At 39.6% G+C, this 25,788-nt stretch overlaps 1 protein-coding gene across 3 annotated transcripts in view; it reads right to left on the bottom strand.

The window, feature by feature from the left end:
* Positions 1–1,192: 1,192 nt before the first annotated feature.
* CENPC (centromere protein C) overlaps positions 1,193–25,788 on the bottom strand; it is a 31,477-nt gene continuing 6,881 nt past the window's right edge. For 2 of the 3 annotated variants that reach the window (XM_054824531.1, XM_054824533.1), the window contains exons 9-19: positions 24,355–25,201; positions 23,694–23,732; positions 22,385–22,458; positions 21,394–21,462; positions 20,011–20,115; positions 16,084–16,182; positions 13,354–13,449; positions 12,884–13,038; positions 12,296–12,386; positions 10,800–10,872; positions 1,193–1,422 (exon numbers count right to left, since the gene is read on the bottom strand). In XM_054824531.1, coding sequence (XP_054680506.1) covers positions 1,380–1,422; positions 10,800–10,872; positions 12,296–12,386; positions 12,884–13,038; positions 13,354–13,449; positions 16,084–16,182; positions 20,011–20,115; positions 21,394–21,462; positions 22,385–22,458; positions 23,694–23,732; positions 24,355–25,201 — 1,691 coding nt within the window. In that variant the 3' untranslated portion in view covers positions 1,193–1,379. The remainder of the gene's footprint in view (positions 1,423–10,799; positions 10,873–12,295; positions 12,387–12,883; positions 13,039–13,353; positions 13,450–16,083; positions 16,183–20,010; positions 20,116–21,393; positions 21,463–22,384; positions 22,459–23,693; positions 23,733–24,354; positions 25,202–25,788) is intronic. The other variant, XM_054824532.1, reaches the window with a different exon arrangement.

Raw genomic sequence — 25,788 nt, 5'->3', positions numbered from 1 at the left:
ACAACACTGTAGCAAAACGTAGCTGTTTATGATTTACCTGAAAACCAAAAGAATTCTGCAACATTTCAACCTAGAGTTTCTGTGTAACTGTGGCAGGAGCAGAGGGATTCAAATTGGAACCAAAGCCACTGTCAACTAGGAACATGTTTTTTTCAAAGCTAATCTGTATTGGCATCTGAGGTTCAACTGGGCCAAGTGCCCGGTCCTGCACATGGGTCACAACAACCCCAGGCAATGCTGCAGGCTTGGGGGCAGAGTGGCTGGAAAGATGCCTGATATAAAAGGACCTCGGGGTGCTGGTCAACAGCCAGCTGAATACGAGCCAGCAGTGTGCCCAGGTGGCCAAGAAGGCCAACAGCATCCTGGCTTGTATCAGAAATGGTGTGGCCGGCAGGACTAGGGGAGAGATTGTCCCCCTGTACTCAGCACTGGTGAGGCTGCACCTCGAGTGCTGTGTTCAGTTTTGGGCCCCTCACTACAAGAAGGACATGGAGGTGCTGGAGCGTGTCCAGAGAAGGGCAACGAAGCTGGTGAAGGGTCTAGAGCACAAGTGTGATGGGGATCAGCTGAGGGAACTGGGGTTGTTTAGCCTGGAGAAGAGGAGGCTGAGGGGAGACCTTATGGCTCTCTGCAGCTACCTGAAAGGAGGTTGTAGCCAGGTGGGTGTTGGTCTCTTCTCCCAAGTAACAAGTGATAGGACAAGAGGAAATGGCCTCAAGTTGTGCCAGGGGAGGTTTAGATTGGATGCCAGGAAAAATTTCTTCATGGAAGGGGTTGTCAAGCACTGGAACAGGCTGCCCAGGGAAGTGGTTGAGTCACCATCCCTGGAGGTATTTAAAAGCCATGTAGATGTGGTGCTTAGGGACATGGTTTAGTGGTGGACTTGGCAGTGCTAACAGCTGGACTTAATGACCTTAAAGGTCTTTTCCAACCAAAACCATTCTATGATTCTATTCTATGAAAAATATTTTACTTTCAAACTCCTTATAAGAGTTTCAACAACTCAAAGAGAACAGTTTAAAGATTTCACTGTTGGTGACATCCTTGAAGCCACTCAAGGTAACTCACATTATTTAGAAATATTTACAAGTCAAACTCATGGAATTACCTGCATTTTCAAAACCACGCAGACTAGAAAATTAATTCTTAAATTATTTAGAAATCAAAGAAATCAAAACTGATTTGTGTTATTTAATATTTATTGATACAAAAAAAAAAATTTGTAGCAAACCACGTATTTACAATTTACACTGGAGAAAGATCTTTAAGACCAATGAAACAGCATGCCCCTAAAACTGGGGTGTATTTCCAGGCGGATGGTAGTCACAGTGCTCTTTAGAATTCCTTTGCATTAGACCATCTTCAATTTGCAGGCAAAGTTATGGGGAAGAGGTTTCCAACAACATGCTTCTTGCTTTTGGTCTAAATTATAAAATAATAGGAAATTAGTTCAAATTAACTGTGCCATAATATTAGGGAGTTACTAGACAGTAAAGTGGAACAACTGCAAACTACTCACAGCAGCAAGGGCATTAGAGCATTCACCTACTCCAGCGGCAAATCAATAAAAATATTCATATCATTGCAATTACGCTCAAAAGAGCACATTAGCCCAATTTAATTTAGCTAACAGTGGTCTCTAACAAATGCATTCCTCTGTGCAAAGTTTGGAGTTGTCAAAGCCACACCTGATTGTGACACTGACACTTGCTCTGCGTGTATTCTCTTATGCTATCTCTAATACGAGATGATGTATTTTGTGCAGGACCAAGAGGCCTCAGTAGTTAACGTGCATGTGAGTTTCACGCTATTTTTATAAAAATCTTGTGTGTATTTTAATTCACTTAAGCTCAGGTTTAGATGAATGGTCCGCTATCTGTGATTTACACTCCCTAAGGCCACACAAAGCTGCTGATAGTAGGAAAATGCCAGGAATGAAAACTGTTGCCAACTGAGAGAATAATGTCTGATGCAACTCACCACATCAAGTGACAGCTGACTATGACTCCAGATGTAGAGTTACGTGGAAAAAGCAGCTGCTTGATAGCCTGGACTGCATAAGATGCCAAATTTTCAAGCTGGTTTAAAGCTCACATACAGAATGAAGACTGCTGTTAAGATTTGCAAGTGAAAATACCTAACTACCACTATCAAAATACCTTATACTAAATTGCTTTGGGGTATATATGCAGAAAATTGTTAGCTAATTCCTCAAAACTCCTCAGTGGACTTCTCATCAAGCCCAGGTATGTGTCTTCCTTAGAGGGTCACCTCAGAGCAAAGGCCAGAAGGGGAAGGTTAAAGCTGACAGCTGTAACACAATTTGGTATGCGCATTTCGTCTTTTGCTACAAAGGGAAAACAGTGGCTGTCCACAGTAGCCAAGCGCACTGGCACAACCCACGCTCTGCGGTTGCCATAGTCATGGCCGGCTGTGTGACAGGGAAAAGTCCCTCCACTTGAGGTGTACAGCATAAGCATCCTCCCAACATGAGCATGAACTAAACTTGCAAAAGCAGCTTCCATAGCATGGGGGGTCTCCAATTTCACAGAATGGTTGAGGTTGGAAGGGACCTCTGGAGGTCATCTGGTCCAACCCTCCTGCTCAAGCAGGACCACCTGGATTCAGATAAGCTCTCTTTCCTCACATATGAGCCTTTGTCTCCTGATCCCTTCTGTACCTCTCGACCTCTCCACAGCAACCAGTGATAAGAATGAGGATGCCAAGTGTGTACACAAACACCCTAATGTACTCTGCAAATACACACTCCTACCCCACAGGCAGTAAGTAGGGTAGAATGGAGATGGCAGGTTCCGGACTGTGTGGACAGAGCTGCTCCACAAGGAAGGATATGTCAAAATGAGCTTGGTCAGGTCTCAGATTCACTCCAGGCTCCTCCTTAGACACCACAGAAACATCAAAAACCAGGAAGATTAATTTCTCCTGGCACTTACCAGCAAAGTCAGGCAGCAACGAGGTGTGAGAGGGCATATGCATCCACATCCATATCTGCAGCAGTGGGCATGCACTGCCATGCTAGACCTCTGTGCCAAAACCAGCTGGTGCCAAATGGCATTCCCACTGGCAAGAGGAATGAAGATGTAAGAGCAGGTGAATGCCTGGATTACCCTGCCAATACAAAATCAGGGTATGGCATGGTGCCTAAGTGATGGCAGAGCCACGGCAAGATTGTGCCAAGGCAAAGACACCAGCATGTTGAATTAGTGCTACAAGAGGAGCAAAAAGCACAACACTATGATGCTCTGGGATTAAGTCTGGCCAGGGGGAATGGTGCTGGGACAGATTCTTTTGGCACCGCAGAACCAGCCTCAACAGATGGATGAGGCTCAAGGGCAACCATGCAGGCCTGAAGCTGTCTCAGTTCTGCGTCTGCAGTCTGGAAAACGGCAGATGACGACACTAACAAATGCCTTGCCAGTGACATCCTACGCCAGCCTTCTTGGGATTAAAACGGCACAAAAGTCTTTCAAAGAATGGAGGCCAAAGGAAGCTTTGCATCACTTCTCTGAGCGAGAAAATAAGGAACTTTGCCAGGCCCTGTACAAAGCTTGAAGGAGAGGTAGCAAAGGAAACTTCAGGCACAAGAACACTTCTGAAATAATTCAAATACCTGGAACTGAGCTAGAAAAATGATACGATCCTTGCAAATGGAACAAAGACAAAAATAAACCTTTGGTAAGGGAAATGCATCCCAAAAAGGCAGAAATTTAGGCAGCAAGACAAAAAATGAAGGAGAAGATTGAAACTCGATACAGCAGCTGAGCTGAAATAGTGGCAGGTGAATGCCTCATCCCGCAGCCTGCTCCAAGGGGAAGAGGGAAAAAACCCAAAGGAGAGACAAAAGCACACCTTTGACAGATACTTCAGGGAGACAACTGCCAACCTGCATAGCAGGATACAGTGCATCACACTGGCAGCATGTGCACATGTAATTTCATGAAGAAAATTACTATCAACACTTTTTTTAATACATGAGACCTCTTCTTTGTAATTTCTGAAATAATTCAAGTTCCAGATAAGTGCACCAAAAAAAAAAAAAAGGCACGTTTAATCAAATTCTTAGTACATGTGTGTGTCAAGTTAATTAAGACATGTTTTGTACTTCACCAGCATCGCAGTTCCATGGAAATGGGCAAGGAGAGGCACAGGAGGACTGGGTCATGCACCTCATTTGCAACCCTCGGCATCTCACCAGAGATGAGATTTGCAAGTTTAAAAAGTCCTTCAGAAGAGGAGCTAAATTATTTTCAGTAAAAACAATATTACTATTATAGCTCCTCTCTCTTTTTTTCCATCAAGAAACACAAGTACGTCATGCAGCGTGGGTGCAGGATGTAAGCAACAGAAGCCATTTCATGACAAGGTAATGATTTCTGTGAACTTACGTGGGGTTAGCAATTGAACAAAATGAAGCTATTCTAAATTCTGATAAGATAATTCACTCAATGTAATTTGTTTAAAAGGTTAAACAGGATGTGAAGATGGACTTGGTATGTCACAAAATGAAGAGGCAAATAAAGCAAACATTTAGAGTTACTTTGTCTTTAAAACACAGCGGGGCTTTTTCACCAGCTAAAATACTGTTCAAGTCTGGCAGCTATGTTCTAATTTATTCCTGCAGCGACCTCTGTGCTTTACCTATGAATTACCTTAACAGCGCACAGTAAAGCTTAGTTGCTCAACAGGCAAATGTCTGCTTTACTAGTATGAAGAAAATCAGCCATAATAAAAGTCAGAGAGCATTTGCTGGATGCAAAAAGGCCTCTGCAATTATCACTTAATTGTCCTTCATGGGCCAATACTGGGAGTCTCATACTTTCCCATTAAGGTTGATCCCTCCTTCAGCACTTTTCCTTAACTGGCTACTTAATTAGTCTTCCTTCCTGGGCTTAATTGTAAATTTGTTTTGATTAATTAGCCTCAGAGCTGATTTGGCACTAACTGAAATATGGGAGAAGTGCTTAGTTTCTTCAGCGTATAAAGCTACTGCATCCTAGGGGAGCCCCCTCTTTGTCAGCAATAAAATTTCAAGTTCAGATTGTGTTTGAACAAAACTTCATAATTAAGTTTCATTTCTTGTAATCGCCCCCTCTGTACTACCATGCAAAAGTGATGATAACATAAAGGATAAAATTCAGTAAGTTCAGGCCTCTTGTTCAGTGGATTACATATCATGTTCATTAGCTGAATCCTGCAGGTTTAGATAAGATGACTTAATGCTCTCAAACACAAGCCATCCTAGCACTACTAGAATCCCAAACCAAGAGTGGAGGTTACCAGCACAGACAGCTGTGTTCTCATGGCACTGACACCAGAAAGGTTTCCCTTACCAATCAGAAGAGTCACGTTCTGCTCTTCCAAAAGTTAATGAATTTCATTGAAAACCATTTGCACAGCCTAGACAAGCCAGTCTGCAACACCTTTGGACACTACTACAGCTCTTCATTATGTTTACACCTCTCATATCACTCCTTTCCTCTCCCTTTCTACATCACGTTTATTCCAGATATCACAGCATTACCATGCATCTGCCATCTTGATCAATTCTCATTTCAGCTACTGTTACTGAAAACACAGGAAAAGGCAACTTCAAACACCATGACTATGAAGAAATGTAATAAGCTAAATAATATAATGTGTGTTAACAGCTATTGTACCCATTTAATAAACTTTCTAAATAGTTGTCAAGATGACTGCAATTCTTCAGTTTTCAAATTTAAAAGTTCTTACCTATTGAGCTACAAAGAGAAGTTAATAGTCTTACTTGGAACATTAATAAGTATGTTTTTCTGTGAACAGTTTTACATTCGCATCTGAACAGTCAGACTGAGAAAGTAAACACTTTGCTTCTTTCAGCTCCTTGTTTCAATTATTGCCCCTCTTGTGCTCCAAACAAGAAAAGACTGCAGAAGAAGTGCAAAGGAAATGTGGTTTTACGACCTTTTGCGTGTGCCTTTACTTGCGCACAGGAGTTTAAATGAAGCAAACCAGAACAAGAGCTTTGTGGGTGGGCTTAAGAACACAGAGCAGCTCTGCAGGCACTCCTTTTAACGTTTTCATTTACTAATAATCTGCAGCCATCTGTTTTGACTGATGATCAACTACTGTTTTCATCTTAGAACTGGACCACAGGAATCATTTTGGTTGTCAAATCTCAAATGAACGTTTTCTGTGCAACCTGAGAAACGTTTGGCTTCGAGATCTCTTCTGACTACATTCGTGAACATCCATGAAGCGATAGGATATTCTGAAGAGAAAATGTACTAACTTGGAAAGACAAAGATATTCAGTTACAACAGCTGTCAATACCATTAAAGAGGTAAGTTCCATACTCTTCAGTTAGATGTATTATCTGCAATCAATCACCACAAAGTAAAGCCTGTATTACGAAAGACATCAGGCAACAGAGTCTATACATCAGTAAAAATGTAAGAAATATTCCTTCATGCTGAAATGCCTTTTCAGCTGTTATGAAATGAGGAAATAGCTCTTTACGGTTATTGTATTCCCCAAATGTTAATTTAAAATCATCTGCAGATAACCAATTCAGCTGTGTACTTGAAAAATAGAAGAAATTGTGTATGTGCCTCAACAGTTTGTTTTATTGGCACTATTTTTCTGTAATTACTCAGCTCATATTCTCCTATTTTATGTTTACAAAGTTGTATAAATATGGATGTGCACACATATCTGACAGTTTTGCAACCATTCTTTTGCCACTTTAAACTGCAGAAAAGCTTTGTTTAATAAAACAGCAACAGCTTTCTAACCAAATGAAACTACAAAAAGATAAGATTTTCAAAAGAACCTACTAACCAGTAATTTTTTTTTTTTCAAAGGAAGCCAAAGCCTTCAAAAATCTGACTTTTTATTGTGGTGTAACATTGTCAGTTAAGCTCCTTAAAACAAGCCTCTAGTTGTTACCACAATACCTACCATAAAACACATGTACCTACTAACACGAAGCTGATGCAATATGTGACTCGGCTTTTGTTTCCAGCTCTCTCAGTAACTGTTGACAGAAAGTAATGAATTAATATACTAAACCAGTGATATCCTCCAGGAACAGTATGTGTACCACACAGGGAACAGAAAAAGCCATGTCTCTTTCACAACAATGATCCCAACTTCACTCCACAGCAAGTAACACTGGCTAACCAACTTTGGCCTAGCTTACCACAAACCGGGCTCAGATCTCTGCTACTAGTAGAGGTGATGTTCTGTACTCCAGTGTAAGTAAAAAGTTGTACCATCTGAGCTGAATATATAAGCCATTATAGTCTAGGAAACAGTTTAAAAGCTGTTTTAAAAGCTACAACAGGCAAATAACATTAAATATATATTCTTAGGGTTTCTATAAGCTACAGACCACAACATGCTCTATACAGGCTATTACTTTAGGATTTTATCAAGTCTAAATAAATTTGCCACATATCTATTTGAAACCATCACAGTAGTCAGTGGAAATTAGGATTACTCAGAGTAGAAAATATGCTGATAAAAAGAATCACACATATGCAGGAAGAATGCCAACTTCTCACGTTTCAGAGAAGGCTTTTTTCTTTCTTTGCAATATCCCATTTGGTAAAGGAAAAAATTAGACCACCAAAGGTTACCCAGGACTACTAGTAGCCTGATGTACACAAAAACGTAGGAAGTGGGAGCCAAAGCAACACTAGGTAGAGGTAAAACATCAGCTCCTTCTTCTGACTAAGGACCAACTCTTTGTTTGCCACAGTGCACAACTCAGCACCCATAGGAGTCCTGGAACTCAGAAGATTCTCTTGCACCTCCTCATATTATATCCAGGCTAACGACATGGAAGCAAGTTTTTTTACAAGTGTCAAGTTGAAGAAAAAAATTTAAAATGTGATCCAAACAAACGATGAACAACCTAGCTCAATTTAACTCCTGCTGCGCACTAATGTTTTAAAAAAACAGCTTTGCGCAAGTTTCTGCAACTAGTACAACACACATGGTAAAAGAACGAGCTTAGCAAGGTTCAGTGGCAAGTTCTAATGTTATTGGAAACTGGTTTACACTTCCTTGCAACAGGATTCAACTGAATTTATCTCTATCTGTAACACACTCTTCTTCCTGCCTTTCAAAAACCAAACCCTATGCACATAGATGCCAGCCAAGGACAAACAGCTGTGCCTGAAGCCCCATCTAGTGACAAATATTGGAACTGTTGCTAAACTACAGCAACATCCTAGATACATCACCACACTTCGCACAATTGATTTTGCTACTTAAAAAAAATAAAACCCAAACATTTTGAGATGTAATCCAACTACAAAATGTTCTCTGCAAACTATACAGGACATTTCTCCCAAGAAACCGACTAGCCAGGAAGCAACAAAACCATCAGACCTAAAAAGTTACATACTTTACCAAATCCACCCTATTCTGTTGACACTCCCAGCCACAGAATTAGGAAGACACAAACAGGCACTCACAGCATCCTGAACTCGAACCTGTACTTGAACATCTGCCACTTTCCAGCCCGTGTCAGGAAAAGGTCTACACATGTTACTTCTGCTTAAGAAAACATCCTGAAAGATGTATTTCTCATCATTTACTCATGACCAAAAAGAAAATCTACTCAAAACCTTGCTGCCAAGTTGCAGGATAGTGCAGTGGGGAAAGCCAGATCGATGCCTGATACAACAAGGGCCGTGTATAACTTCTCATCTGAACCCACCAATCTAGAACACATTGCTGGAAAGCAGAAGGCTGGCTAGAGCTCCGTCAGAACATACATCTACACTTTCCTTTAGGGTCATGAGCTCCACAGTCCAGACACGTTCACTAACCCCTTAACAAAGTATCCTTCTGCTACCCAATCTGCGGACAGGTAACGCAAATGAAAATTTGCAGCATACCTTCCTTCTGAGCTCTCTGGCCTTTAACACAACTGAAAAGTGTTCTTGTTCTGACTTTCAGCTGGAACCAACAAGCTGTTGGGCCCAGAGACCAACACATCCATACCCTGACCACTGGGAGACATGCTTGTGTGAGGAGCAGAGGATCTTTTGGTCTAATGCTAGCCCTGTACTGTTTTCCAAGTGGCAAATTTCCAGACCTCTGCAGGCCTGAGGAGTTGAAAGACTTACAAACTAAACGTTTTAGTGGGTGGGATCCCCTCAAGCAGTGGAGACAGCATGTGTGTCCATCTGGTAGCTGGTATGGCTCCAACACAGAAAGGACAATATTTGAATCTCGCTGACCTTGAAGCGACCAACCCAAGCCCAAAATTTCGAAAAGCTGCCAATATCAAATTACTATCAGCTGTAACTGACTTTTTTTTTTTTCTTAACTCTTAAACTGCTTACAAAAGTCAAGGCTGGGAAAAAAGAAAAAAAAAGTCCTTCTTTGCAGTCTGAACTTTGATAGTAAATAGTTCATATCATGACAGAGGAAGAACTAAATGGCAATAGGCACGTTCCTCTGTTTCATCTTCTCAGAGTTAAGCGTGACCTAGCCATGAATGCAAAGATGCCACAGAACTTCCACCAAGTATTTCCACTGTCAGTCTATATATGCACTAATCATAGGAACTACTGCTGGAAAGAGAATGATAAAAAAATATATATTATCTCAAATTCCCCAATCTAAAGGGTCTTTCATAGACATGGTAATCTTGGTGTCCAAGCCCTTGGACAGACACACCAAGTTAGTTGGCAGCTGAAAGCTTAAGGGAAGCACTAAAGCCAATTCACCTTTCCTACTTTAATGTATACTCTAGGTTTAGCATAAAGATCACGGCCAAGACTGTTTACAAGGTCAATAGTCAATCCTCAAGTCTTTAAAGTTTATGATTCCAATTCAGTTTTCCCTATCTCCTCTTCTTCTAGAATAGCAGTGACCACTGAGAAAGCACCCTACCAGAATAGCTGTAGTTTATCCTTATCTTCAGCCAGAAGGAACCTTGAAGAGCTTGGGAGACAAATGCTATGTATACCATCTGCTGTCTAGACTTGGCTTCTGGAGTATACAGTATAATTATAGTTTTCCCAAAGGTCCTCGTTATGATCCAGGAACACGGCAAGCAAAACAAAAGGAAATATTAAAGTAATACATTTGGCAATGACCTATTGCTGTTACACAAAATAAAGCTATCCGCAATGTTCAGAGCTAATCAAGCCATAGCTTCCACACAAAAGATACAACCGATAAGCTCCTACTTAGGAGTTCCCATTGTACAATTTGATTTTGAGGCAGTAATCATGTATCTGCTAGACAAGGAAGAAACACCCGTCATTAACATATTAGAAGACTGGACCCCAGCACACAAGCATTCCAGCAGCCCATCTCCTAGACAACAATTACTGGAATGTGAATAGCATGGTCCGACATTTAAATGGAGATTATTCTAAGCAGTTCATACCAGGCAGGTGTTAAGACTACCAGATGTTAGCTGAAGATGTCAAAATTTTTTCAAGTGCTAAGCATCTTTAAGGAGACTGGGTGTATAAATACAATTTTGAACAACAATGTGCTTAACCCACAAATTTTGTATGTGTATCTTTGTCATTGGACGACACAAGAACAGTAACTGAGGCAGAATGAGGCCCTTCAGTTTGTCATTTCAGTTAGAAAGCAAACTACTGATGTTCTTTTGGTTTTGGTCTTAACTCTTCTTATGTTGATTTCAGCTGCTCATTTGTCATGTTAAGCTGGGCACACTCAAACACTTTTTGTATGTAAAAAGAACTTCAAAACATCTAAAAGCTTGAAAAGTGTTTCAGCAAACTTTTCTGCAGAAAGTTCTTCACCTGTCTTTTTTGAGTTGTGTGAAAAGAAGAACACTTTCTTCATTCAGAAGATTACGTATGTTATATCCATTTCCTACAAATAAAAAGAGAAAGTTTTCATTAGAAGCCACTAGCAATTTTTGAAGTCCTGTCATCAGACAAGTGTATTTTTATTTCATATATTTTAACAGAAGGAATATTAGCCCCTAAATCTAGGATGCCACTCTTACAGGCACATCATTGCATTTCAAAGAGATAACAAGGAATACAGCTAGTGTCATTTATTTTAACCTGTGGTAAGAATAAAGTGCATCTTTACTAAGAAGATTTTTACTGAAAAGAATGTAACGGGCTTGAGGTCTCAGCTCTCAAAATCCTTAAAGAAAACTTTAAGGTGACTGAATTTACTTTCATTTATTCCTATGGAAAATCTCAATAAAAACTGTATGTGGAAATTTATCTGCAGATCTTCACTTGGGATTCGCATACTAACATGACCAAAAATATAGAAACATCTAAAAGGCACTGAATGTTGGGAATGAGCAACATCCTAATGTTCATATACAGCCACACTTGATGAATTACAAAGAGATCACCCACCACAACCACTGCATTGCCCATCCAGGCATACTGAAACAGGCCATCAGGCAGGGAAGAATGGAAATGAAGTATAGATCCTTATGGCTGTATGGAACTTTCAGCAGTTTATATGATCTGCTTTCCCAAAAAGCCAAATTGTCTCTGCAGACCCCTAAACTTTTAAGATTAAAACAAACACAAAGAAAAGCTTCAAAGCATCAAGCAGTAATTGAACAATGATTGTTCAATCAGGACGTCATGGTGAAAAGTTAATGGAAAACCAAGTGGTAGCTTGTAATTTTCTAACATAGCCTCTTCACAAGAAAGCTGTACAAAAGCTCTCTACAGCTTCATTAACAGTCTGCTTTACAACTACCACAAACTCTCCTGACTAGTGTCTTACCCACTGAAGGACAGCTTTCCATATGGAATTCTATCTCAGAAGGGCAAAATCAGAGGTATCTAAATTCTCAACAACCCACATGACATTACAACCCGTTCAACAAGATATTCTGCACTTTCTACGTATCAAGCACAAAGTGTAAAATATGGTGAACTAATCTAAATGGATTTTCATTATTTTACATATGGTGAACAAAACAATTATATTAACTACCACTATATTAAGCTGTCTGTGAAGTTTCCCCAACAGTATAGAGACAGAACCAGAATATCAAGAGAAATTGACTCTTAGATCTTGGTGTCATCAAAATTTTGAGGCCAACTCACATAAACAAGCAGTGTTTGTATTACTGCATTCAAAGGTTAGGTCATCAACCCACATCCAGTACTGAGTCATATTCCTTTCTTCATAACCCTATACTTTTCCACTCTACTCAAACTTACCTCTTCCCATCATTCAGCTCTGTGTTGCTTCCTAGCATGCTAATTCAGTCTCATCCATCTCCAACAAACTGGTTTTAAACAAATGTACTTACCTGCTGGAACATAGAAGTAGTCCCCTGTAGTCAGATAATATGATGTCTTATGTAAGGTAACAATAATTTTGCCATGGATAACGTGGAAAGCCTTAATAAAGTCAAAGGGTTCTAAGATTAGCAATGTTTCCTTTGCAAACATTTAAGAAAGTTATCCAAGAAAACATACTCTTTGTTTTGCATACATGTTATAACAAAGATCAAAAAAACAAACAAGCTAGCAGAGCTGCAATCCCTTTTCCCCACCCTGCTGAAAAATAAGATGCACAACTTAAAAGGGGACTGAGGGCCAATTTTATTTATTTGATACTTCTCTCTTGCCTGCAAGATCCAGACGGTAAGCGTACATAGACATACAGATTTAATGTGAAGCAAAGCAGGGCAAGGTGCATGCAAAGTACCTCTAGCAAGATTCTTTCATTATAACTGATTTCACAACTGAAATGATTCATTAATGTTTCCTGTGTTTATCTGTGTTATAGGGGAAAAAACTGAAAAACCTGTCAACTTCGTATGCTACTTCTAACCATTCTAAGATTTTCTGTTTACATAGTCCATTTTATAAAAATAAGAAAAAAGCATACTTACTATTGTATCCATGTGGACAAACTGGTGTCCCTTTTCTTTAAATGGTTTCAAAATCAATCTACCAGTAGCAAAAGCAGGTGTATTCAAATTTTTATATATTTCTACCGATTCATCTTTGAAGAAGCATGAGTGACTGCTTTCAGTGTTAATGCATTCTACAAAAAAAGTCCAGTAGATTAACATTAATGCTAACACATTATTAGTCTTGATACTTGCTCAGTAACTACTTATTAAATTATATGCATTACATATTGTTTCAGTGCAACACCCCCAACAGCTAAACTCAATATTTAGCTGAAAAATCAGGACACTTTTTGTGTCTCCCTCAGAATTTTCTCCAGAAGAGCAATAAACATTTCAACAGCTGACCTTTTTATGCCCAATGTGGTGTGAACAATTTTTTTTTCTTATCAGTCTAAACACTTACTACATAATTCAGAAAGGCTCTTGGCCACATCCTTTCAACTCACCTAGAAGTACTTCCTCATTTGTTTCTGGGTTCAGTACAATGGTTGGCTTAGAAGTATCAGCTAGGGTGTGATCCAAATTTGCAGGTATCTCGCTTCCTGAGGAGACAAAACAAAAAGGAAAACAAAACCAGAAAAATAATCACTCTACATTTAAAAAACTTAATTATTTAACCACAACTTTTACACAATTTTAGATTTCACACATAAGTACTTGAATTTGGTTTATCAACAAAACTAAAAAGACTGACTAAACAGACTGAATATACTTTCTTCAAATAAAAGGAAACCATCCTTAACAATTCTTTGAAAATGTAATTTTCATTGGAATTATTTCTGTGTGTAATAGATAAAGAGTCTCTAAATCCTAAAGAATTTTCCGGGGGAATGCCAACTACTTATCCTATGCTGTTTATGACAGTATTTACTCAAAAGTATCTGCATTTTAAGAGAAGTGCTTTTCTAGCAACAGATGCTGAGAGGATATTAAGAGGATATAAAACACATGATGAAGTATGAAGAACCAGTTTTTTCCTTTTATCTACTGCTGATGGGCATCAGGAGACTTAAGAGATAAAGTGTTCAAAAGAATAAGCACATGTTCAATTTTCCTTTTCTCAAGAAATACCATTATAGAAATCTCACTGTAAGTTGTAAATCAGAGAACTATTTCTATAATAAAAAGGATTTTTCCAGAGAAGAAAATAGCCTAAGAGTTGATGACAACCTTAAGCTTTTCAAATAGAATGAGACACTGGAGAATGTTCACAACAGAATAAATATCCCAAAGCTCTCTTGCAGAACTCTCTTAAGCAGACAATTTTAGCTCCACAGTGCACAGGAAATTTCTTTAAATGCAGTCAGAACAAGAATGTTAAAGGCAAAGCTATAGCACTTTATAGGCACTCATGGCTGCTTAAATACTCTTACACCAAGACAGTCAGGGTAGAAAGGAAGTTACTGTGTTTGAAATAGCTTTGTTCCAACATAACCATCTCTCTATGACAAGAAGCAGCAACAGGTGCAACTCTATAGCTATAATGACCGAATTTTATTGTATCAATAGAATTTAGGAATTTGTCCTAGAAATTCTACTCAGCTGATGCATCACTTAAAATTCAAGGATGCTAGCGAAAGATCATCTCTCAGGATGAATGTCTGTTAAAGAGGAAATCCATCACTTCTGGAAGACAGTTCAAATGCACCTAAAGCAACCAATAATTCTCGTAAGATAGAATATGAATAGTCACTACGAGCTCAGGTTTACGTGAACGGCAAATGATTGATATTAATACATAAACTGTACTTAGATCAAAGGTTGATCTAGACCAGGATCCTCCCTCCCATCAATGGCCAAAAGCAAGTACCTCTTCCATCCCCAAAAACACTATAAAAGAGTAATGGCACTTTCATGCAATACTTCCCACTGCTAACAGGGAGCTCATACACTTTATTTCAAGCTATTAACAGTTGTTAAGTTTTCTGTGAATTTATCTACTTCTTGCCTTGAATCTACATAAATATTTTTATCCATAGTATTCTGGGGCAGGAAGCACACAGAGAGAAAAGTCACCTTATTTTGTTTGAAATGATCAGCTCTCACTATCTTCCTTCTACACCTTCTAGTTCTTGTGTTTAAACACAAAAAAACCAAGAAAACAAAACACAATTTATTTCTATTCCTCTTCTTCATGCCACTCATGATTTTATAGGTCTTTCTCACACCTCCACAGTACTCTCTTCAGGGCTGAGGAGCCTTCACCATGTAGTTGCTTATTGTACAGAAGTCCTTCCATGTTTTTGACAAACTTTCTCTGAACCTTCTCTAGTCCTGCTACTTTCTTTTTGAGGCAAGGAATAAAATTTACATGCAACACTCTAGAAAAGCAGAAATTTGTACCAACATTGACTATTTTCTTCCTTATTTCTCTAATGATTATTTCAGTCCTGATTTGTTTTAGAACTGTGTCAGGACCATAGGGCATTTGTTTTATTTGTTCTATGACTTCACATAGAAAACTTTCAAACAAAAACTCTAGACAGTCCCTATACAGAAAGGTTTTTTAACATCAAAACATCTTCCACAGAGAGCACAGCAAAAATAATTCGGCTTTTGGACTTTGATTCTATCTCCTTTTTCTGAACACTACCTACATATTTATTATCTACTGGCCATAGAGGCTCTAGCAAAGCTTCCTGATCCTGTTTGTTTAAACACAGATTTATTGCCCACTTTTAACCATTTTATCCACTGTTCTTAAAGCTCTCTCTTCACCTACCTTGTTATGTTTTTGTATTTAACCTACAATAGCTTAAAATTCTATTAACACCATATGTTGCCTTTTCCAGACATGGTATTACAGGTTTTTATACCTTAACTGTACGCTAAGAAACTAAACACATTAGCATCATTAATCAACAAGCCAAACAAGGACAGCTTATTTTCTTCAACTCCTGCTTTAAAGGCAACCACAACACTTCTGAGTGTGTCCTGTATCTCTTCCTTTCTATTGCTGAGAAGTTATTTAGAATGAGATTGTACAGCATTGCTATAGGTACAATAAGAACAGCTTTTTCTCCATCAGATCACATAAACACATTTCATTATAAAATTATTTTCACCCAGAGAAAGAATCAAGTCTTTTACAGGAGAAAAATTTTACAGCAATAGAGTATTTGATTACAGATTTTATATTTTTTTTAAGTATCAAAAAAAAAAGTTTGTGTTCATACTTGTTTCATCTCTTTTCTGCCTGTGGCCATGCTTCCTCCGTTTAACGTTCCTGTGAGGTTCTGTTTCTGGACACACTATTCCACTAATCACAAGCCCTCCTGAAACAAAAGGAAGTTAAACAAAGTTCACTAACTCGTAACAATTTTACAAGAAGACAGACTTGCAGAACCAACAAGCATTTCACAGAATCATAGAATATCCTGAGTTGGAAGGGACCCATAAGGATCATCGAGTCCAACTCCTGCCTCCACACAGGACCAGCTGAATCAGAGCATATGACTGAGAGCATTCACCAGACGCTTCTTGAACTCAGTCAAGCTCAGTGCTGTGACCACTTCCCTGGGGAGCCTGTTCCAGTGCCCGACCGCCCTCTCCGTGAAGAACCTTTTCCTGATATCCAACCCAAACCTCCCCTGTCGCAGCTTCATGCTGTTCCCTCAGGTTCTGTCACCGGTCACCAGAGGGAGAAGATCAGCGCCTGCCCCTTCGCTCCCCCTCGTGAGGAAGCTGTAGGCTGTGATGAGGTCTCCCCTCAGTCTCCTCTTCTCTAGGCTGAACAAACCAAGGGACTTCAGCCTCTCCTCATACGTCTTCCCCTCTAGACCCTTCACCATCTTTGTTGCCCTCCTTTGGACACTCTCCAATAGTTTTAAGTCCTTTTTGTTATGTGGCGCCCAACGTTGTTACTCAATAACTTCTTTGCCTACTCAACGACTTCTTTGCTTCAGTCTTCATTGGCAAATGCTTGAGCCACACTGCCCAGGTCACAGAACAGGGACTGGGAGAAGGCAGAACCACCCACTGTAGGAGAGGATCAGGTTTGAGAATATCTAAGGAACCTGAAGGTGCACAGGTCCGTGGCATCTGATGAGTTGCATCTGCGGGTCTTGAGGGAAGTGGTGCATGAAGTGGCCAAGCCACTCTCCAACATATTTGAGAAGTCCTGGCAGTCCGGCGAAGTTCCCGCCAACTGGAAGAGGGGGAACATAACTCCCATTTTTAAGAAGGGTAAAAAAGGAAGATGCAGGGAACTATAGGCTGGTCAGTCTCACCTCCATGCCTGGCAAGATCATGGAGCAGACCCTCCTGGAGACTACGCTCAGGCACATGGAAAACAAGGAGGTGATTGGTGACAGCCAACACGGCTTCACTAAAGGCAAATCGTGCCTGACAAATTTGGTGGCCTTCTATGATGGGGTTACAGTGTTGGTGGATAAGGGAAGGGCAACTGACATCATCTACCTGGACTTGCGCAAGGCATTTGACACAGTCCCGCACGACATCCTCGTCTCTAAATTGGAGAGACATGGATTCGATGGATGGACCACGCGGTGGATAAGGAATTGGCTGGATGGTCGCACTCAAAGTGTTGTGGTCAACGGCTCAATGTCCAAGTGGAGAACGGTGACGAGTGGCGTTCCTCAGGGGTCGGTACTGGGACCGGCAGTGTTCAACATCTTTGTCGGCGACATGGACAGTGGGATCAAGTGCACCCTCAGCAAGTTAGCCAACGACACCAAGCTGCGTTGTGTGGTCGACACGCTGGAGGGAAGGGATGCCATCCAGACGGACCTTGACAGGCTGGAGAGGTGGGCCCGTGCAAACTGCATGAAGTTCAACAAGGCCAAGTGCAAGGTCCTGCATGTGGGTTGGCGCAATCCCAAGCACAACTATAGGCTGGGTGAGGAATGGATTGAAAGTAGCCCTGAGAAGGACTTGGGGGTATTGATTGATGAGAAGCTCAACATGAGCCAGCAATGTGTGCCTGCAGCCCAGAAAGACAACTGTGTCCTGGGCTGCATCAAAAGAGGTGTGACCAGCAGGTCGAGGGAGGTGATCCTGCCCCTCCACTCTGCTCTTGTGAGACCCCACCTGGAGTATTGCATCCAGCTCTGGGGACCTCAGCACAGGAAAGACATGGAGCTGTTGGAGCAAGTCCAGAGGAGGGCCACAAAGCTGATCAGAGGGCTGGAGCACCTCTCCTATGAGGACAGGCTGAGAGAGTTGGGGTTGTTCAGCCTGGAGAAGAGAAGGCTCCGGGGAGATCTAATTGCGGCTTACCAGTACCTGAAGGGGGCCTACAGGAAAGATGGTGAGGGACTGTTTATCAGGGAGTGTAGTGATAGGACAAGGGGTAATGGGTTTAAGCTGAAGGAGGGTCGATTTAGATTAGACATAAGGAAGAAATTCTTTACTGTGAGGGTGGTGAGGCACTGGAACAGGTTAACCGCCCAGAGAGGTTGTGGATGCCCCATCCCTGGAAGTGTTCAAGACCAGGTTGGATGAGGCTTTGGGCAACGTGGTCTAGTGGAGGGTGTCCCTGCCTGCAGCAGGGGGGTTGGAACTAGATGATCTTTAAGGTCCCTTCCAACCCAAACCATTCTATGATTCTAAAACTGCACACAGTACTTGAGGTGAGGCCGCACCAGCACAGTGTAGAGTGGGACAATCACTTCCCTAGACCAGCTAGCAATGCCGTGCTTGATGCACCCCAGGATACGGTTGGCCTTCCTGGCAGCCTGGGCACACTGTTGACTCATGTTCAACTTGCTGTTGACCAAGACCCCCAAGTCTCTTTCAGCATGGCTGGTCTCCAGCGTCTCATTGCCCAGTCTGTATGTATAGCCAGGGTTGCCCCTTCCCAGGTGCAGAATCCAGCACCTGCCCTTGTTAAACCTCATACGGTTGGTGATTGCCCAGTTCTCCAATCTGTCCAGATATCTCTGCAAGGCCTCTCCACCCTCAACAGAATCAACAGCTCCTCCCAATTTGGTGTCATCTGCAAACTTGCTCACAACACCTTCTAGTCCTACATCCAAGTCGTTTATGAAAACATTAAAAAGAACTGGCCCTAAAATGGAGCCCTGGGGAACCCCACTAGTGACTGGCCACCAGCCTGATGTAACCCCGTTTACCGTAACTCTTTGGGCATGACATGTCAGCCAGTTGCTCACCCATTGCACTATGTTTTTGTCAAACTGTATGCTGGACATTTTGTTCAGAAGGATACTGTGAGAGACAGTATCGAAAGCTTTACTGAAATCTAAAAAAATGACATCAACGGGCTTCCCTTGGTCAACTAGATGGGTGACCTTGTTGTAAAAGGAAGCTAAGTTTGTTAAACAGGCCCTTCCTCTCACAAACCTGTGTTGGCTGTGACCAATGACTGCATTGTCCTTCAGGTGTTTTTCGATTTCAGTTGAGAATGTATTTCCTTGACGTTGAACTTTTCAGATAGCTTTAGAAAGCCAGAACAAACCAAAAAGCTTTTGAACATCAGCTATTTTGGAGTGCAATGCAACTTGAGACTTTTTGAAAAGAATCTGATCATGTTTCAGGCAAAGAACATTTCAGAAAGCCATGACAAGAGAGTCAATTTTTAAGACAAAGTGTAAATTTTAGGGACACAGAGAAATACTATTTTCAAACAGACTAATTCATTGGGAAAGGACCAAATTAGGCTGAATTGTCAGAAAAAATTCCTGAGAACAAGATATATTCTATCACTTAGGGAATTTAACACTGAGACTGGATAAAATATTATAGCATCTGCTCTGGAGAACAATCACCACACTAAGAGAAATGCTCCAATGAATGATCCAGTAGATTGTTTCTTTTTCAGGTATCATACAAAAATCTTTGATGCAATAAACCTATTAGTACAGAGAAACCATTTTGTTCTTCCTTAAACAGTTAAGGCAAGGGTATACGCTCTGCTGATACTCTCTCTGGCTGACACAGGAGTATCAGGAGGGAAAAAGACTACGTGGAAAGATGACAATAGCTACAGATCATAAACAGACTACTTTTTTAAAAAAATTACCAAGTAGTAAGCATCTCAAAGCTTTCATGTCACAAGATCAACCCACAGGTTTCTCTTTACTGCCCTATTAACAGCAAGCAAATAGGTAGTTTGGAACTAATACCTGAAGGCCTCATCGCATAGTTTACGCGCTCGCCTCGCCAATATTCCAGAGGTCTCAGTCGTATCCTTTTTGTCCGACGAACATTAGGTGTGTTGGAAGGCATTACTAATTTGAAGGATGAAATAATTCACATTAAGTATATGAAAGGAAAATTCAGAAATGGAAAACATTAAATATCCTTTCCTGTTGTTCTGTATCAGGGGGTCAGCACTTCCCAGCTGATATTTATAACACATTGCTATCATGACAGGAAAAGAGAATCAAGTACTGCCAAAAGCCTTCTTTTGCATACATCAGTATTTCACTCTTCTTTTTCTTACACAGTCACCATGCTAACTTTACATTAGATTTCATTCTATATATTGTAGAACTGTATCATTGCAATACAGACATTAGGGGCTCAAGCACAAGGAGCAGCAAACATGCTACAACTGTGAAGACAAAGCTCTCGATGAAGACTAAGAACCCTGCCTAAATCTGAGGGATTTCATTAGCAACAGCGAAAAGGCATTGCCTTGGTTAAGGCAAAAGGAGAGTAACAGAGACTGCATAAGCAGCCCCTCCTCTTCCAGATTCTTAAGTCCCATCTCCAAGGCCCAGAAAAGCAGCACTTTTGCCAACAGAAACTCTACACATTTCCAAGACTTACTTATTACACAGTCTCTTAAGACTTACTTATTACACAGTCTCTTAAGACTTACTTATTACACAGTCTCTTAAGACTTACTTATTACACAATCTCAACTTTCAGTTTTTCTAAGCTGCCATATATGAATATAGTAAGATTCAATATTTTAGTGTTTGTAAGAAAGAATAAAAGCCCTTTAAGAGTTGAGAGCAAATCAGTCAAGAATATTTAAATGTTAAAAATAAAAACGGTAAAAAAAAAAAAGCTGAAAATTTTTGAAGGTAGACAACTATAGTGTTGTGCATAAAATATTGAAGGGAATAAAAAACCCAATAAAAACAGACTAGCATGCGACTACAACTGACTGCATGCCCATTGTTCCATCCTATCCGGACTCAGACTGTCACAGAAGGCAAGTTCTTTGTACCCTCAGTTACACTGTGTAAAACTAACTCAAACTCTTACTGTTCTCACTGAACTGTAATCAGTATTAGATAAAAAATGGAAATGTGACAGTTAAAAAGATAATAAATAAAAAAATAAAAAAGAAACACTAGAAGTTTTTAAAAGTAGCTTAAAAGTTAGAGCAGCATTCTAGTACCCTGAAGAACTAACAAGGCTTATCTGTAAGTATTTATTAACATATGAACTCATTTCTTGGTGTTTTCCTATGTCTCCTTCAGCAAAGTTTACATCAAATTGGAAATGCATTTGTAGTTATGCACTTACATTAAGATATTTTAAAATGATCTTACCTATTTTATGCCTCGCTATGTTGTCTGACAACAGATTTCTTATTTGACAATTCAAGTCTTCAGAACTATCTGAAAATACATTCAGAAAAACACACCACTATGGACATTTACTATTCCTGACATTTATTCAATATACCCACTAGAAGCAACCAAAGATAATACAAGCAGAAGTCCCAATGTTAGCATTCCCGCTAACATTTTTTTCTTTAAACATATATGAAACCCGATGTAGATAAAGAGTATATGCAATTAGTTTTTACACAGTTTAAGCTTGAAAATTACATGAAAACTATACATTCAAGTAAATATTCCCATCCCTCTGATAAAACAAACATCGGCAAATTAAAACTACACATATAATTTGATTAATAAAAGTGCAAGGTCATTCAGCTTTATACCACTCAAGCCTATCTTTAGAATAAACTTCTTACCAGAACACACACAAAACTAGGTCTCTGAAGTAAGCACTGCATGAACTAATAACATTCACAACTGGCTCTAAAACACTGATGAAAAACTTTCTATCCCCAGGGCTCATATTCTTTATGACAATATGTGCAACTTGTGTAGGGAAACTTAAAAGAAAACCAAAATATTTTTAGGCGAACAGGCCACAATTCCGTAAGGCACACAATTTGGTCTAGGGCGGCCTAAAGTGATCATATATAGTACCATCCCATGACAACACACCAAACTGGTACAAACCAAGTCTAAAAAATTTGTTCAAAGTATTTTGGAAGGATAACTTTAACCTGGTAGGTTTGATGCCAAACCATGTAGTGCTTGTCCTTCCAAAGCTAACACAACGTAAAGCTGGCATACTCTATCATGTACTTGGGCAGAAATGTGACCACAGCCAATACAATCTGCATTTCTTATTCTGGACAAGCGGAATACAACACAAATTACTGTACCATCAATTACAGCTTATAAGAAGTTTTTATATATATATATATAAAAAATGCAAGAAAATACCAACTTTAAATATTACCTGAAGATGTATTATCCTGTTCACAAGACTCACTTCTGGAAGCAAATTTATCACAATGTTCTAGAACAGGCCCACTTCAAAGAGGAAAAAAAACCCAAAAAAATACATGCTTGAATATGTTAAGTGTCAAAGGAACATTACAGCACTACCAAGAATAGCAAATTTAAGTCTTCAGATCACGTGGGGTTTTTTTTCCTTCTAAACATCTGTCTGTACCTATTAGACTCTAAAGAAAATGACTGCTAGTTACGAATCACAGGTCCAAAATTCATCAATTGCTCCTCTATTCAGTCATCAGGCAGACAAACCAGTGTTCACACCATCTCTATAAACAGGTTTCCTAGAAATCTTGTAACTTCTTTTTCTTTTTTCTCCCTTCCAGAAGAAACACACCTTCTCCTTTCCTCTGTAGCATTACCTTTCAAACAATTTTCCATAGATCATGATTATAGAATTGCTTTAAAGAAATGTTTTGCATACTATAAGGACAGTAAAACAGTTGTAATTGTAATTTGTAATATGTATTCTGTCATAAAATCTCCCACATAAAATGACAATAATTAACATGCATGTAACTCCACCAGAGATTCTCTAGCAATCAATTTACTTATAACAGGACTTCTCTTACAGCCTTAGCATTAGTACCCCTAACCTTTCCTCTTTCTCCCATCTGTGGCTATGCTTTTACTGTGCTGGTGAAGTTCAGCTGTGATCCACCTAAACTCCAAAAGATGCATTTCAATGCTAGATTAGCAAACCTACACTACAAATTTGTCCAATTAAGTCTGCAGTAGGATCACTTAGAATAAAAAAATAACATTTTCAGTAGAATTACACCATAAGAATTTAATAAATTCACAGACTGTCACTCCTATTTGCTTTGTTGTTAAGTTCCCATCCCATGAAGGAGAAGATATGTGCATATCTCCATGCACAAACAAGAGTTTGGATTGTAGATACAGTTCTATACCCTACTTAACAGCAACTTTATTAGTACAACTGTTATTACTTCTAGGAGCACTGGGATTTCTGTTCAAAAAATCACACACTAATGTGGAAGCCAGCCTCAAAGGAAAAAAAATCCCCAAAGACAGGAGACTTACTATGACCCTGTATTCATGATAGGAAGAAGAATTGTATTAATTAACTGTATTAGCACGGTATTTAAACACCTCAGCCATTAATCACAATCCCTTTTCTACTAGGTTCTTCACTAGTAGAACACAGTAGTAGTACCAAACAGCTGTTCTGTCTCAGTGGGGCAGAAGTGGGATTAAATGCAAGTTTTACAGACAACTCAGGAAATTACCTTTCAAGACTTGCAGCCTTCTCAGCTGCAAAGGAATCTCTAGAAAAGAAAAAATTATTATTAAGTTTACTGTTAAGTCAATTTTCCTTACTGAAAGGAACCTGTAGGTCAATAATTTTACATACTGAATAGAACCATGAAAAAGACATTTTAAAAAAAAATTTAAAAAGCAATGCAAAGAATAGTGATTAAAAACTCAATTAGACTGGTTAAAGAAACTTCCTCTTTTGATTATTATTAGTAAAATTACTTCCACAAAAACAAATGCAGCTGAAGAATTAAACACTGTATTTTCTCAATTTATAAAGTATCAAATCTGACAATGAAGTTATTCTGTGGGTGGTGGAGCTGTGTGCGCCACGTGTGCCTTTGTCCCTTCTTTTTGTTTGTTTGTTTTAAACTGGATCTGCTACCCAAGTCTCAAAAGAACACTTTAAAAATTCCAGCACCAGTTTCCTGACCTAGAAGCAGACACTAGATTTGGCATCCACCTTTGAGAATAGGATGTTGATTACACCGCTTGGTTTCTCTATTAGCTATTCAACCAATCTGAAACTGTCACATAGTTCAATTGGGCCACTAATGCTTAAAAGTTAACAAGACCTGTTTAATTAACTACCACATTATACCATACTTGTAAGAAATTGCATAAAAAGCTTACTGTAGTCCATGTTGCGTGTTACGTTTTCTTTTGTTACTTTTTATTTTCACATCTGATAACTTCTGTTTTTTAATTGCCACGTCCTGTACAAAAGAGTTGTCATCCGTTTGAGCCTCTGTGTCCTCAGGGTTTGAGCAAACACCTTTACTCATTCTGCGATTGATCTTTTTGGGTATCTTCCCTGAAGACTTAGCTGGCAATCGTTTCTTTTCAGAATTGTTCACACTGTCTAAGAGGTGCTGTAGTGCTTTTACAGGAGTTTTGTTATTTGCACCACCAAGTGACTCCAATGTGTGCAATACGTTTTTAGGCTTTTCAGACTCAGCCAACTTCTGAACCACAGAAGTCTGTCGTTTCTGATGCCGGGGTGAGGTAAGCACTTCATTCAATTTTACAGGCTCTCTTTCAAGCTCTTCTTCACCAGGTTCACTGTCAGAACTCTGCTGTCTTGGTAACTGAGGCTTTTTCTTACTACTTTTCTTGACAGATTTTTTAGGCTTCTTCCTTGGACTTTCTGCCAGTTTCTTAGCTACTGTATCTTTTGGAAGTTTCTGCTTAGCAGTTTGTTTCTTCTGAACTAAATGCTGAGAAGCTTTTGAAGGCGACTGAAGATGCTTGGAAGACTTAAGATTCTTTTTTGGAGACACAGTCCGCTCTTGCTGATGCCCAGGTGAGGGCATAGGTGAATCCTCACTTGGCATCACCTTTGTTTTACTTTGTTCTGCATCAGATGCTTTTGTTCCCAATCCAGACTGTGACAATATCAGTTTTTGGGCTTCTGGTTTCCAGGACGTGTCCTTTTTCTGGTTTGGAGAGCCTTGCCTAAGTGCATCCTTTTTAGTCTTTCCTATAAATACACAAAACACTTGGACATTAATATCTTTTCCCATTAAACCTGAAGATATATGTTGACATCTGAATGTATAAAAATAAACCAAATAAAAAAAAGTATCACAAAATCAGATTTTCCCCTGATGGTTAAAAGAAGGCTTTCTCTGAACCACAGTGTATTAAAAATTCAAACCAGAATTTTTGGTGTACTTCCAGTATTTCCTAGCAGAAAAAAAGGACAGAAATGTTACATTCAACCTGCTTTCCAGTTTTCAGTGCTTCCAGCTACAAAACCCTTCTCAAGTAATTCCTAAAAATCAATCCCCTCCAGTTCAAAGCAAATATCTTAACCTCCTTTCTACAGAGAGGGGAGCAAAAGCTTGTGGCAAAAGCTACCTTCTTTGTTCATAAGAAAAGGCAACACTGCTAACTTAATTTGTAATGTCCTAACAGGAAGGGCTAGGGGAAAAACAGAAAGAGTGAAGATACTTTGTCTCACTGCTTTATATACAGTCAAACCTAACCGTGCAACTGAAACATCAATTAGAAATCCATTAATGTCTCCCATCTACATTATCCTTACTATCCTTACTTCCCAATAAA

Source organism: Grus americana, chromosome 4 (genome assembly GCF_028858705.1).
Source record: "Grus americana isolate bGruAme1 chromosome 4, bGruAme1.mat, whole genome shotgun sequence".
Classification (NCBI taxonomy): Eukaryota; Metazoa; Chordata; class Aves; order Gruiformes; family Gruidae; genus Grus; species Grus americana.
This window is presented reverse-complemented; position numbering and strand designations above follow the sequence as displayed.